Source organism: Grampus griseus, assembly GCF_964374135.1.
Source record: "Grampus griseus genome assembly, chromosome: 14".
Lineage (NCBI taxonomy): Eukaryota > Metazoa > Chordata > Mammalia > Artiodactyla > Delphinidae > Grampus > Grampus griseus.
Genome location: NC_139008.1, coordinates 67,376,587 through 67,391,572, shown reverse-complemented (window position 1 = coordinate 67,391,572; position 14,986 = coordinate 67,376,587). Strand labels below are relative to the sequence as shown.

General features: G+C 53.2%; 1 protein-coding gene across 1 annotated transcript in view; it reads right to left on the bottom strand.

Annotated features, from left to right (window-relative positions):
* Window positions 1–2,929: 2,929 nt before the first annotated feature.
* The window catches only part of VSTM2L (V-set and transmembrane domain containing 2 like), a gene marked incomplete at its 5' end in the record, with an annotated part of 35,887 nt that continues 23,830 nt past the window's right edge, over window positions 2,930–14,986 (bottom strand). Inside the window, 2 exons of the mRNA XM_082670574.1 lie at window positions 2,930–4,270; window positions 13,360–13,410. Of these exons, the coding sequence (XP_082526700.1) occupies window positions 3,995–4,270; window positions 13,360–13,410 (327 nt within the window). The 3' untranslated portion in view covers window positions 2,930–3,994. The remainder of the gene's footprint in view (window positions 4,271–13,359; window positions 13,411–14,986) is intronic.

The window sequence follows — 14,986 nt, the reverse complement described above, 5'->3', positions numbered from 1 at the left end:
TCACATCCCATTCAATTCACCCATGTAAAATGTACTATATTAACATTTCATTGGTTTTTTGTTTATTTACAGGTAGTGTAAATCAATTTTAGAACATCCCCGATCAATTTTAGAACATTTCCATCACCCCAAAAAGAACCACATACCCGCTAGTAGTCACTTCCCATTTTCCTTTCCCCCAGCCCTGGCAACCACCAGTCTGCTTTCTTTTTTTTTAAAGGAGGAGGGGTCTTTTTAAAAAAATTTATTTATTTTTAGCTGCTACTCTTCGTTGTGGTGCACGGTCTTCTCATTGCAGTGGCTTCCCTTGTTGCGGAGCACAGGCTCTAGGCATGCAGGCTTCAGTAGTTGTGGCACGCGGGCTCAGTAGTTGTGGCACACAGGCTTAGTTGCTCTGTGGCACGTGGGATCTTCCCCGACCAGGGCTCAAACCCGTGTCCCCTGCATTGGCAGGCAGATTCTTAACCACTGTGCCACCAGGGAAATCCTGAGCTTTCTGTTTCTATAGATTTTTTTCTCTTCTAGACATTTCATATAAATGGAATCCTACAATACATAACCTTTTGCATCTGGCTTCTTTCACTTAGAATAACGTTTTGATTATCCCTTAGAATAATCCACAGTATAGCATGTTATCAGTACTTCATTTTTTTATTGCCAAATAATATTCCATTGTCTGGACACACCACATTTTATTCATCCACTCATCAGTTGATGAATATTTGGGTTGTTTCCACTTTGGGGATGTTATTTATGAATAACACTGCTATGAGTGAGTATTCATGTACAAGTTTTTGTGTGGACATATGTTTTCAGTTCTCTTGGGTATATACCTAGGAGCGGAATTGCTGGGTCATATGGTAACTCTATGTTTAACATTCTGAGAAACTGCCAGACTGTTTTCCCAAGAGGCTGCATCATTTTATAATCCTACCAGCAGTGTATGAGGGTTCCAATTTCTCCACATCTTTGCCAACACTTGTTATTCTCTGTCTTTTTGATTCTTGCCATCTCAGTGTGTGCAAAGTAGTATTTCTTTATGATTTTGATTTGCATTTCCCTGGGAGCATTCCCATTTTACAGAAAAGGAAACTAAGGCTCAGAGAGATGAAGAGCTTTGCCCCGGGTCCTGAAACAAGGGTGGGCAGAGGCAGGATTCTAACCCAGACACTGTTCTTTCCCCTGAGCTGCATTCCTAATAGAGCAAGAAAAATCCCTCCAAGGAGGTGGGGACCCCTCTAAAGGGGGAGGGGACCAGAGATGAGACACAAGCCCTTGGGAGGGTGAAATGAGATCCTGTGGAGCCTCAGGATTTCCTGTGGAAAGTCTTTCACTAGTTCATAGGAGGTGCTCAAGACCTGTAAGTATTATTATCACTCTAGCATGAGCCTGTACCCTCCAGACCTTCTCAGAGGGACCTGGGCTTTTCAGAGTCTGCCTTGCACTTGGGCATTTCTAGAAGGGACCATGTTCATGGAATAAAGACTGGCTGCTGGCCTGAAAGGACCACAGGTCATAGACCATCCAGCCCAAGGATTCTGCAACCGGTCCAGAGCCCTGCCTGCTTCATAGCCTGGTTTATCCATGTCCTCAGCCAGCCAGCCAGCCAGCCTCCAACCCACTCTTCTCTGAACTTCAGTTTCTTCATCTCAAAACAGGATACATGCCTCCCTTTGGGGCTGCTGTGGCGGTCAGCCCAGTGCCTGGGACACACTTAGTGCTCAGCCAATGTCAGTCATCATTTCAACAGTTCCCGGTCCCTGCCCTTGAGGGAGGCTCGCTCAGTCTGGCTGGCAGGGGAGCTCAGGGGCAGGCAGATGCCCCAGCCTCAGTGTGGGTGATGCTCGTGATTTCTGTAGATGCACAAAGGAGGCACCAGCTGGCCATAGTGGCTACCAAGGCTTAACTGACATGCCCTCACACGGCGGGTGGGACTCTAGGCTGGGATGAGCCGGGGGGAGTCCCGAGCCCAGGGCATAGTGGGAGCAAGAGCTCAGCTTGGCAGAGCAGGGTTCGATAGCTGTGACCTTGTGACCTTGGGCGAGCCACTCAACCTCTCTGAGCCCATTTCTTCAACTGTAGTGTGGGGATGGTGATACCTGAGGAGAAAACGAGACCCCTAAAGTGCAGTGCCTAAACCTCCAGCCTAGCCAGTCCACCCTCATGCTCACATGCTCGGGGCAGTGCTGTTATCGTGCACCCAGATAGGACCACAAACTTTTGTCAACAGTATAATGGATAAATAAGTTGGTAAGTTGTAGATAGTCATGCAGTAATAAAAATGGACAAATTACAGACACATGAAACAACATGGATGAATCTCACAATACAGCAGTGCGTTAAGGAACAGATATGGTGTGAGTCCATGCATATAAAGCTCAAAAAATGTAGCCAAAACTCAACTATATTAAGATGATATACATATAGGTAGTAAACGTGTAAAAAGAACATTGAGAATGGGATGACCTTAAAAATCAGGGTGGTGGTGACCTCTAAGAGGGAGGGGGGTGATCTGGAAGGCATGGGCTGGGCAGAGGGTTCAGTTATGGGGTGCTGCTTGATAAGCTTGATAAGTAGCTCACCCCTACTTGCTTTATAATTTATTTATTCACAGAACAGTGTACGCATATTTTATGCTCTCTTCTGTATGTGTAGTTATCTCAAAATCTGAGAATAATTCAAGTGCCTGGTAATTGGATTGGCCCTGGACAAAGGCTGGTTTTCCTTTGACTTCTTGTGCCCCCTCCAGTGCTTCTTCTGTGCTTGGGGGGCAGAGAGCAGTAGCGAGAAGATGCTGAGTGAGGCGGGGGCGTGGGCTGGCCAAGCCCTTCCCACCTGCCCCTCGCTGGTGGTGCTGCTCCCAGATACAAATGCCCCAGAAAGACACTGCCCAGAGGCTTTTTTAAACCGCTTTATTCAGGTTGGCCGGTAGTCACGGACTGGATCATGTGTACAGGGTAACCCACACACCCCTAGGCAAAACCTCTCCCACGTCCCCCGACTCCATCGCTGAGGTGCGGCCAGAGGTTTGAGCCAGTTCTGAAGGGGTGTTGGGCCCAATAGAAATATTTACAAATCACCAGGGGGTGGGTGCCCCCGATCAGGAATTGTGAGGGGATTGGTACTGGGGGGCCCTCGGCTCCCAACAGCCCCAGGCCCTTGGGTGGATTCGGCATGGGTCCTGGGAGGCGGCTGGGACACTAGGAGCTGGCAGAGGGGGCTCCTGGAGAGCCTCGAAGCCCCTCGAAGGGGTCCTGCTGGTGCAGAACTCTGCATGGGGCCGTGGGGTCAGAAAGGAAAGGCCCTCCTTCCGACTTGCCATGTGAAGGGGCAGATTCCTGCCCTGGGGCGGGCAGGGAGCTGTTTCTTAGTATAAGGAGGCTGAACATGAATGACCCACCTGGAGGCAGTGGGGTCTCCCTCTCCTCCCAGGGCCCCTGTGAGCCACCCTGGCAACTGGCCACAGCTCTCCTGGGGGCTCTGCTCCCAGTTCTTTGCCAGAGGAGAGGCCCCAGTTCTGCTCAGAAGATTCAAGTCCGAATTTGGGGAGGGGTCACTGTCCACACCTCCAGGTCCAAGCAGGGGATGGTTGGAAGGAGGGGGAGTGAGGCTGGGAGGCCCCAGCTTGGGACGGGATGGGGGACAAGCAAGCAAAGCGAAACACTGGACTCTACTGAAGCTGGTGACACAAGGGGGCAGCCCGGCCCCGGCCTGGTGCCCCACCCCAGCGTTCCGGGGCGGTTGTCCCCTCGGTGCCCGGGCCACCGTCTCTGAGCCAGGTCACGGGGAGGGTCTGAAGGGGAAGGGTTGGGCGGGCCTTACATGCTGAGCCAAGGGGTGGTGGGAGGAGGGCCGACGTGGGGGCCACGGGCGGTCTCGGGATGGGGAGGCAGCTGGACCTGGGCAGTCCCGTCCCCAGCGGTCCAGCGGCTCCTCATGCACTCGGTACAGCCGTAGGGGCGCAGGGCGGGCCGGCGGCGGGCTGGGCATCAGTCTAGAGGCTGCAGGCCTCCTCATCCACCGAGCGCTTCCGCAGCTCCTTGCCGGGCTTGGGGGGCGGCGGCGGGGCGGGCGCTGCGGGCGGGGCCTTGGGCAGGTGCAGGACGGAGTTCTCTCCCGGCTGCACCCGCAGGTAGGCCTTGACCTTGTGGTGCCGGGCCTTGCCGTCACTGAAGTCGATGACACGGCACTCGTAGGTGCCTTCGTCCGTGGGCTTCACCCGCGACAGGCGCAGCTTGTGGGAGATGTTGCTGCCCACCACCTTGACCACCTGGGGGCGACAGAGAGACGGTGACCTGGCCACAGGAGCCCACTCCGTGGGTGGGGCCCCAGACACTCCCATGAGGGCACGCGGAGTTAACAGCAAAAGAGTGGAAGCAACTTCAATGGCCATCAACAGATCAGATAAATAGGCAGTAGTCAGTTCATTCAGTGGACTGTTGCACAGCAGTGAAAAAGAATGAGCTAGAACTAGGCGTGTTAGAGCTCAGGGACATGCAGGAAGTGAAAAGATCTCATTGCAAAACTCCTACATACGGTGTGATGCCATTTCTGGAAAGAAACACGGGAAAATACTCTACACTGGTTTTGATGACTTGTGTGTGTGCAAGTTTGAAAACAGATGGGAGGGAACACAGTGGCCTCACCACCATGGCTGTCTCTGGAGTGGAGCCCAGGGAAGGGCCGAGGACCTGGGGTAGACTGCAAAGTGAATTCTTAGCTTTGTTTCTCAAACAAAAACAAATAAATAAATGCTGATCACAAGTATATCAGGATGCTAACAACTGTCCAGTTGGGGGGGGGAGCAAGAGAGTGACATCTGTCTTTGGCTTTTTGCTTGTTTATTTATTTGATATGGTTTTAAAAATTTTACTTAAAATTAAAATATAATTTATATAGAGTAAGGTACACACAGATTAATGAAATTTTACTCATGTGTACACCAGTGTGACCACCATCCAGAGCAGGGCATGGGACACTTACAGCCCTCTGGAGCGCACCCTTGTGGCCCCTCCTTGTCAATACTCACCCCCAAGGGGTTACCCACTAGTCTGATTTCTATCAGCATAGATTAGTTTTCCCTGTTCTTGAACTCCTCCGTGTGTGGCTCCTTTCACACAACATAGTATCAGTGAGATTCCTTCATGTTGCACGGCTCAGTGTGTTCTTTTTTACTGCAGTGTAGTATTCCATCATATGGATATACCACAATCTGTTTGTCCAGTCACCTGTTGCTGGACATTTGGGTAGTTTTCAGATTACAGCTCTTAGGAATAAATCTGCCACAAACATAAAGCTACTGTGAGTTTTTTTTCAATTAAGAAAGAAAAGGACAGTCATATAAGATAAATCATTGGGGAAGCTGGGTGAAGGAGACAGGGGACTCTGTGATCTCTTTTTGCAACTTTCTATGAGTCTGCAATTCAAAATAAAAAGCTGGAAAAAAAAAAGAGAACAGCTGGGCCCATAGAGTGGGGGGGGTGGTAATGGGAGGGGGCGTCCATCCTTCCTTGTCCCCTTATTTCTTACAACCAAAATGAGCCTTGCCCCACCTCCTGTAGCCCCTGCCCCACCTACACAGAACAGGGGAGAAAAGTCCCCAACCACCAGCCACGGGCCCCCTGCCCGATGATTCCACCACCAGTTGGCACTGCAGGCTCGCCAGGGCCAGGATGGAGCTGAGTGGGATTCAGACCTGTGGCCCCAGTGCTGAGGCCATCTGGTCCCTCTCCCCTTGGGGGGTGGGCAATGGGGACAGACAACCAGCCTGCCTATTCTTGCCACACCCCAAATTCTGCAGGAGGGCACCCCTGCCAATCACCCTTGCAGTGAGGAGGCCAGGATGAGGAAGAGGATGGTCTCTGAGGGAGTGCATTCATGTGCGGCCGGGCACTCACGCACGTGACTTCTAATCACCCCACTAATCTGCTCCGGCTTCCCTGGCCCCTTCCTCCCAGATGCCAAGCTCCTTCTGGCCTCACAGCCTTCTGGTCTCTCTGCCTGGGTGCTGTCTCCATGACTCCCATTCATTCTCCAACATCACCTCCTCCAAAAAGCCTTCAATCACATCTCCCGGTCTATTTCTTTCCTAGCAGTCATCACAATTTGAGAACCAGTTTGTTTACTTGATTTTTGTTTGTCTCTCTGGCTAAACTATAAACTCCACGAGGGCAGGGATGATACCTATTTTGTTCATCTTAGTGACCATCGCAGAGGCTGGTACCCTGCAAATAATAACGATAAAAACATTTGTTAAATGAATGGTCTCACTCTAGCTCCTTTCTCCAAATGAAGTGGTACCCAGATATTATGCTTTTTGATTTTAGGTCATGTATATATGATCCTACCCACTTTACAGACAGTGAAGCTACGGCTCTGAAAGAAGCGACTTTCCCATGGGCACTGAGTCAGGGAACTAAGAGCCGGGAACTGACCCCAGGCCTGAGTCCATGCACTCTAACCCTCCAAAGGCATGACGGAGGCCCACAGAGGGTCACGCAGAGCTGGCAGGGCCAAGGGGGGTTTCCCAGGCTCCAGAAGGGAAGAGAGCAGTGGGCAGCCACAAGGAGCCTGGCCCGTCCTCCCTTATTCTGAGCCTTCCTGGCTGGTCGTCATCCCCCCACGAGGCAGGAAAGCATGGGCTTACGGCACAGCAGGAAGCAGGAGGTGGGACAGAGGCAGAACTTCCCACCTTTCCACCAGAGCAAGCAGCGGGAGACTCTTCCAGCTGCCCGCCTGGGCAGGGGACCCCTCCTCTCCGGGTACTGGGGCTGGGCCCAGCTGGAGGCCATCAGCCCTGCTGATTCCATCACCTCTGGCCAAGGGCACGGAGAGGTCCTGCGGCCCTGCCAAGCCCTCAGGAGAGGTAGGAGATGCTGCTGCAGCGGGGAGTGAATTACCTCAACATCTGTTTCCCTCATGGATATTAATTATCCTTCATTTGTCAACCCTACAAGGCGCTAACGGAGTAATAATGTGAAGGCTGGGAGCAGCGCTAGGGAGGGAGCACCGAGCCCAGCCCCCTTCTCCGCCCAGCCCCGGCCCAGAGGCCAAGGCCTGGGCACCAGCTCCCTCCTGCCCTGTCGCCCCTGTGTGGCCTCCCCGCTCAGGGAGGAGGAGGGAGACAGGGAGCACAGCAGACAGTGCTGGGAGGCTGATTCTGACCCTGACAAGTCACCAGCACCCTGGCCTCGGTTTTCTTGGGCTAGATCCATCCATCCATCCATCCAGCTGACGATTAGCGAGCGCCCACTCCGAGCTGGGCGCTGGGGATACAGCTGTGAATCAGCCAGACCTCAGCGACATCCGCGCGGGCTCCAGGTCTAACGGAAAACCCAGACCTCACACCCGCAACCGAGCACCCCGGGGAGCTGGTTTCCAACAGGACGAAGGGAGAGGACACACATCAGAGGCTGCTCCCTCCCAGCCCCAGGGGTCTGCGCCTTTAAGCACCATCCGGAGAAGGCAAGTAATAAAAACAGTAACAACAGTCACGGTATTGCTGGTAGCTAGTGTTTATGGAGCGCTTGATCCCTGTGAAATGATGCGCTAAATAGTCTATACCTTATTTAAACCTCATAATAACCCCATGATGTAGGCACTGCTGGGATACCCACTGTATGGGTCAGAAAACGGAGGCTCGGAGAGGTGAAGTGATTTGCCCAAGGCCACCCAGCTGGTGACAGAGACCAGGCCTTAACCACATCTCTGGGGAGCCTCCCGGAACCAGTAAACCACAGGTCTTTCTACCCCCTCCCCCGTCATTCCATAGGCCCCCAGCCCTCCATGTCTTGGGGGAGCCCAGTCCTGCCTCAGAAGCATCTTCTGTGGGAGGGGGCCCATCATCCTACCCAGGCTTGTTGTGGGTGGTGGAGCAGCCTGTTGGATTTCAACATTCACAGACTGGGCAGAAAAATCCTGCGGCCCAGGCCTCCAACACAGCCGGAGAGTCTATGAGGGGAAGAGACCCCCAGGCGGCAGCCTGGCTGTAAGTCATAATCACCTCGGCACAGGCATCGACAGGCCTTAGCAGTGCAGTTAAGCACCTAATTATGCTGAAAGAGGCAAGGCCAGTCCACACCAGGACCCAGCTGAGCCTCCTCCCTGCTTGCCCACGGCCCAGGCCCTTCTGGACACGGCAGGAGCCCACAGACCATCAGGTGGGCGGGCTGGGATCTTTCTCCCGAGCCGAGCCAGGAAGGGTGATGCTAATTTGCGACCACGGTGCCAGACCTTTGCTCCACGTGGCCTCAGCCTAGGAGTGACGTGGTGGCCCTGGGAAGGTGCTGGGTGGGCAAGAGGGGTCAGAGGGTCCCTGCCCCAGGCCAGGGCTTGCCCTGAGCTCCGCCACTCCCGTGCCTCCGTCAGCAACACCCAGCCGCCAGCCCCTTGGCATGTCCAGAACCCAACCCAGAGTCTCCCCAAATCTGGGCCCCAGAGGGCTTCACCCATTCCAGCTAGACCTTCCCAAGTCGTCATCCCCGCTGCTCCTTTCACACTCTGGCAAAATCCATCTCTGAATCCCACTGACCTTGCCTCTAAACATCACTGGGCCCCCTCCCCGCTCTCCAGAATCCAGATCCCCAGGCACTGGCCAGGACATCGCAGCCTCCTCCAGGGTCTCCCCAAAGCCACTCTGGCTCCTTCCAATCCATCCTCCCGTGACAGCCAGACAGATCTTCCCAAAACGCCCCCAACTGAGAACGCTTCCTTTGATGGCTCCCAGCAGTGGCTGCTGGGGGGGACCTTTGGGGTCTCATCCCCACCTTCCCCTCAGCCACAACAGCCTCCTGCAGTTCCTCCAACACACACACCCAGAGAAGTTCCCCCTACTTCTAGTCAACCTCCCTACACTTCAGAGCTCACTTCACCTCACTCCACCTCCTCCAGGAAGCCCTCCAGACCCACCAGACTAGGTCAGGTCCTCTGTTACTGGCTGCGCTCCTTCTCATTTTGATGGTCGTAGTTGTAATTTTACTTTTTATCATGAGGGATTATTGGATTAACATCCATCCCCCGCACTGACTGGGAGTACCGTGAGAGCAGGGACTGGGAGTGTGTGACCATGGCCTTCACAGAGGAATCTTTTCAGTCCCAGCCAGAGGCCGGCTGCTCTACGGATGTCTCAAGGGATTTCCAAGATGGATGGAGTGATTTTTGACTCCACATGAATCTTGCCTCCCTTTCAGACTTCAGAGTTCCATGCCCTTTGTATATTGTGGATCACGGCAGGAATTTCAAGAAAATACAGAAACGTCTACTGCAGAAAATAAAGTCATAATACACCATGACCTGCCACTTGGCCTGTTAATCCTTAGTGAAGGATGCAGACCTCATGTGCTGCTCCAGTGGTCCCAGCCCCCATCCCCCACACCAGAAAAGATGGGGTATCCGTATGTGTATCATACCTGTGGGGCAGCCAAGCGGGGTAAACAGGGGCTTGACCTATAGGGCCACTTGATTGATCTGACCAATGAAGCTGCCTTTTAACCATTTATGGAGATTGGGGGACAAGGGGCTGCAGTATGTTTCCTGAGGCCACTTTGGATGTACCTGGCTTTTGGGGCTTAGCTGGAGAGGAGGCGGGGCTTAGGATAAGTGGGCTGGAGCACGAGGAGACACGTACATGGAGACCCAGGCTGCCCACGGCTATTTTGGACCGAAACAGGTTACATGAACTGAATCTACAGCACAAATGACTTTGGTTAGACCAAAGGAGGAACTAACAGTAATGAAGGCAGGGAAGCCCCCTGGGAAAAAAGGTGTGTGGAGAATTTCACCTTATTTTACAATTAGGAAGTCGGGGGCCATCTCAACTTGCAAAACTGGTTAAGGGGAAATTAACCTAAATTCCAAAAGACAGAACTTCAGTTAGGTCAAAAGAAAAGTTTCCAGAACTTGAAAATGGACAGAGCAAAAGTTACCTGAGCCACAGGAATAAGGCCCTGATGGTAGAATCCTCAGCATACACAAGCTCCCAAGGGAGACACTTTTAAGGCCAGGGGGTCCTTTCCCAGGCCCCAAGTTAAATGAGATAATTCATGTAAAGTACTCATCATGGTTCCTGACATATGGTGGGCACTCAATAAATGTCAGCTGCTTTATCATTACTATTATTATCATCATCATCATCACAGATGCCTGTCCTCCCACATAAATGATCTCTCTGAGCTCTTTTCATTCCCTCCCATTTCCTGTAGAGAAGCTGGGCCTCCTTTCCCTGCTCCACACATGCTAGGAATAGGAGTCACGTGATTCGAATACTCATATTAAGTTTCCACTCTACTACCCACTGTCATTCACATGGCCAAATCCGGAGGAATTTCACAGTTGCCAGAGTGTTTTCATATATTCATTAGACAGCTGTGAAGGGGGGAAAGAGAGGCCCAGGGGACTGGCAGAGCTGGACCAGGACTCAGGTCCTGTGACATTCAGGGCTGGCTCCACTGTGTCCTCACTGTCGCACCCCCGCACTTAGCACTGCCGTATCTCAACCTGCCCAGGGCCACCATGGCGGCCCCAATGGGTTACAGAGCCCATCATGGAGCCCTGCCCACACCAAACTCCCAGAAACTCACTGTACTTCCTCCTCCGAACCTGAGGCCCCCCAGGTGCTGACGCTACCAGCGGGGAGACTGAGCCGTTTGGTTTTCACAGTTTTTCAAAAATCAAATTAGGTCCCAACAGTTAAAAATTGGGAGATTATTCCATGCAACTCGGGATTTTTAGGTGACATGGGGCTATGGGGCTGGAATTCCTGCCTGGCTCATCTAGCTCCTGCAGATACAGGGCCTGCGGTCCCCAGGTCCCATAGTTTCACACAAGTCCCTTCATGGCTGCACGTCCCCTGTACACATCCATGCACAGGCATGACGCACATAGTGTTGGCATGTCTGTTTATCAAAATCTGTGTCTGGGGGCTTCCCTGGTGGCGCAGTGGTTGAGAGTCCGCCTGCCGATGCAGGGGACGTGGGTTCGTGCCCCAGTCCGGGAAGATCCCATGTGCCGCAGAGCGGGTGGGCCCATGAGCCATGGCCGCTGAGCCTGCGCGTCCGGAGCCTGTGCTCCGCAATGGGAGAGGCCGCAACAGTGAGAGGTCTGCGTACCGCAAAAAAAAAAAAAAAAAAAAAATCTGTGTCTGGCTTTACACTGCCACTGGCCTGGGGGTGTGTGGGTACGTGTGACAGTCACCTGATAAATAACTACCTGCCAGGCGCTGTGCCAGGCTCTGGAAATGTACCAGTCAATCAGGCAAGCACAGTCCCAGCCCCACTGTCTCTGGGGAAGACAGGCCTGAGACAAATGCTCACAGGCATGGATAAGTGCAGACAGAAATGCAGCCAGCAGGGAGAAGGGAGGGATGCCGGCTGAGTTCCAGGGTCCAGGGAGGCTTGCTGAGCTGAGCTCTGAAGGAAGAGAGAGGAACAGTTTTAGGCAGAGGGACTGGCCTGTGCAAAGGCCCAGAGGTGGAAGGAATGGGAGGCTGGAAGGCAGCGGGTGGAAGGAGGCAGTGTGAGCCGGGTCAAGCGAGGTGAGAAAGCCCAGAGGGTGAGCAGAGCAAGTTGCACAGAACCTCAAAGCCCGCAGAGAAAAGTCTGAGCCTTCTCCTAAGCTGCAGGAAACCGGGGTGTGCCTCTGCTTACAGGTGTCCACTAACTGCGCGTCTGTGTATTTAAGAACGGTCACGTGCAAGACGCTGTCTGCACAAGGAACTGGGTCTGTGCTTGTCTGTGAGTTTCCTAGCCAGAGCCCCAGAGCCCTAGAGCCCCCGCTGGTGCAAGAATCGCCGGGGCTAGGATGGGGTGGGGGGGATTGCACAGTCATGCTGAGCACATTTATTTTATTTAACTAGTTAGCACCTTCGCATTCCCCTCACGTGGGGCCCAACAGCCTGAATTCTAATCCTCTAAGTCAATTAGATTATTCTCTCCTGTGCCTGAGACGCTCCTTAAACCCCAAACAAAATCATCGGCGAGAGAGTTGCCATGAACGGGGTATATTAATACACACACCGATTTCTACCTTCCTGGGCTTAACTGATGGGCGTTTGGGCAAGAAATGGGGTATTACGTATGGGTGTGCCCTTGGCAGAGAGACAGGGTTAGGGTGAGGGCTAGGGATTTAGAGAGGGTGGACCAGCAGCTGTCCTGAGCTGGAAATGGCTCAAATTTCCAGATCGCAACTCAGAAAGGCCCCGGGCAGACTGCACAAATGGTGCTTTGAAGGCCCTTGCCTGTCATCTGCCTACCTCCTGCTTGAGCCTCTGTGGGAGCCTCCCTCCTGGCCTCCCTGCCTCCGTTCTGCCACCTCCAGTGCCTGGCACAGCACCTCATGCCTCCCGATGCCCACTCTTTACACTGTGACTTCCGCTCAGGGAGCTCCTCTGCATCTAACTGGCCTTGGGGTCCCGAGCTCCCCCGCAGGTCCTTGAAGGACTTCAGAAGGAGTAAACAGAAAAGAGTGATTTTGGAGGTCACTCCCACACATGCACATTCATACCCCGGCGGGCACCTGCATCTTCTGAGTATGTGTCCAGTGGACTTCTAACCTCCTGCCAGGCTGACCACATGCCCCGTGCACAAACCCAACCTGGTCCCATGGCCACATGTGTCACCAGGCCGGTCCCCTCTACACAGTCTCTTTTCTCGATCCTGCCTGCCTCTACCAGGCCCTGCTTTGGGTGCCCTCCTCTACAAAAACTGTCAATCCTTGAGTCCCCTGGGTGCCCCACCTCACTGGGCTCCAGCGTAGCCTGAAGACAAAAAGCTGGAGGCAGCTCAGCCAAGTCACGACCTCCAGCAAGGCTTTGACCCCTCTAAGCCTCAGTTGCCTCACCTGTAAAATGGGTGAAAGCTTGCCCTTCCCCATAGAGATGGAGCAACGATAAAATGAGTCAATGCATTAGAAGGCCCGGCCAGTCTTGAAATCCTTCAGCTGTAGTCCCCCTGTCCTGCCTCACGTCTGGAGCCAGATGACCCAAGTGACCATGAGATGCCACAGCAGTCATTCGTGATGGGCCAAAAAAAGCCGGCTCAGTCTCATTATACCCTGTTGGTTCCCCAAATAAAAAATGCTGCTGAGACAGACATGAAGCATCAGGGAGGCACACAGCCTTGGCCCCAACAGGAGAGAATGCGTCTTCTCGCCCCCTGTCATTGGTTTGTGCCTGTCATTCAATGAACTTGAAAAACCTCTGGCTTTTCAAAAACAGAGCCAGGCCAATTTTTCCCCCTTCTTTTTTCCTTCTCCTCCATCTTCTTGCCCAAGTTCCCTGCTGAACTGGATTTTTTTTTTTTTTTTTTTAAATTACAGCTGTGTCCTCCATTAGAGCCCTTGTGAGAAGTCATTACCAAAACTCACACTTATTTTGGTCTCGTCCTTCTCTGCGTCTTCCTGCTGAGATGCTTTTAGCTGTTGGGAGCGGGAGGGTGGAGAAAACAGAGACAATGTGTTAGGATCACGGGGTGGGGATACGAGCAATGGCTAAGATTCTCGTAACCGCAAGTGATGCTCTGGGGACTACGGGTCTAGAGGTTGGGGTCCTTCAGCTCTATGTCCACTCAGGGCATGGAGGTGAGTCAGAGCAAAGGAAGATAAAGGAGGTGCCTAAAAAACTGACTGTGCATGTGCTACACATTCTGATATATACGGTATTTAGGGATATACAGGGAGGGTACGTGTGAACAGGCAAAAATGTTATTCGGGCTTCGTGTGTCTGTAGGAGTGTCTGTCTGTACACTTGCATCTCTCTATCTGTGAATGTGTTGTGTTTTCAGGAGTGTTTGCAGCAGATGCTGTCGGAGCCCTGCCCACATACTATCCCCTGGCAAGCTGACCCCAGAGACATCCAACTACAAAGCCTGCAACTCTTTGCCTAAGGGCTTTCTCTGACCACTGGAGTCCTCTGAGCCTGTGTGCTGGGGGGTTGACACCTCCAGGAGCTAGATGAGTTTAATATATATTTGTGAATATGTTAGAGGCCATTTCATGAAACATGCAAGAATGTGTGAGCATGCCCGTATGTGCATATGAAGGTGCGTCATGTAAGTGTTCATAAGTTAACAGGTGGGCAGACACATATGTGTGTGCATAATATTTACATATACACAAGCGTAAGAATGAGAGTGTCTTAGTTTGTTCCCCCAGAAGCAGACCCTAAGACAAAGATTCAGGTGCAAGTGGTTTATTTGGTAGGTGATCCCAGGAAACATCAGGAGAGGAATGAGTGAGTGAGACAAAAGAGGGAAGGAAGTCAATAATGGGTATGTCATCAAGCCAGTTACCCCCCTGGGCAACTGGAACTTACTCCCACTGGGCACCTGGGGGAAAGGGAGCAGGATGCTCTTCAGTTATCCCAACGGAGGAGCAAGGGAGCTGGGGTATTTACCCTCCAACTCCCGTCAGTCATTGATGGGGCGCTCCTCCAGCCTGCCTTGCTGGCCAGCAGGCTCTGTCGTCCAGAGAAAACCCTCAGCAGTGTTGGCAGCGGGGCTGGTGGCAGGGGACGGTGCTTACCCGGCACGTGGGCGGGGACACCAATAGCGTCTGCGCTCCGCCACCCCCTCCCCCGCTCCCCGCCGCAGGCTGGCACAGTGTGTGCGTGGGAGCGTGTACGAGTGCAGAGGTGAATGTGTGTGCCGTGACTGGGCGGCCTCGTGTGCCTGCACGTATGTGGAAAGGCATGCATGTACACGTGTGTGTGACAGCTTCTGTCCCTCTGGCCTGCTTCCCCACCTGCACACGAAGGGAGGGACTCTACTCCTTGGAAGGCCCTTCTTACTGGGCCCATCCCAAGTGCTCAGCCTGGCTCCGCCCCCTGCCCCTCCCCACAAACAGGCCTCCGTTCCGGGAAAAAGGGAAGGAGACAGCTGGGGGCTTCAGAGGACGAACATAGCCGGGGCCCACGCCCCTCCGAGGAGATGAGGGGCAGAGACACACTCCTCCCCGGGGGTGGGTGGGCCAGGGCTCTCCCAGCCCCACTCGGAAG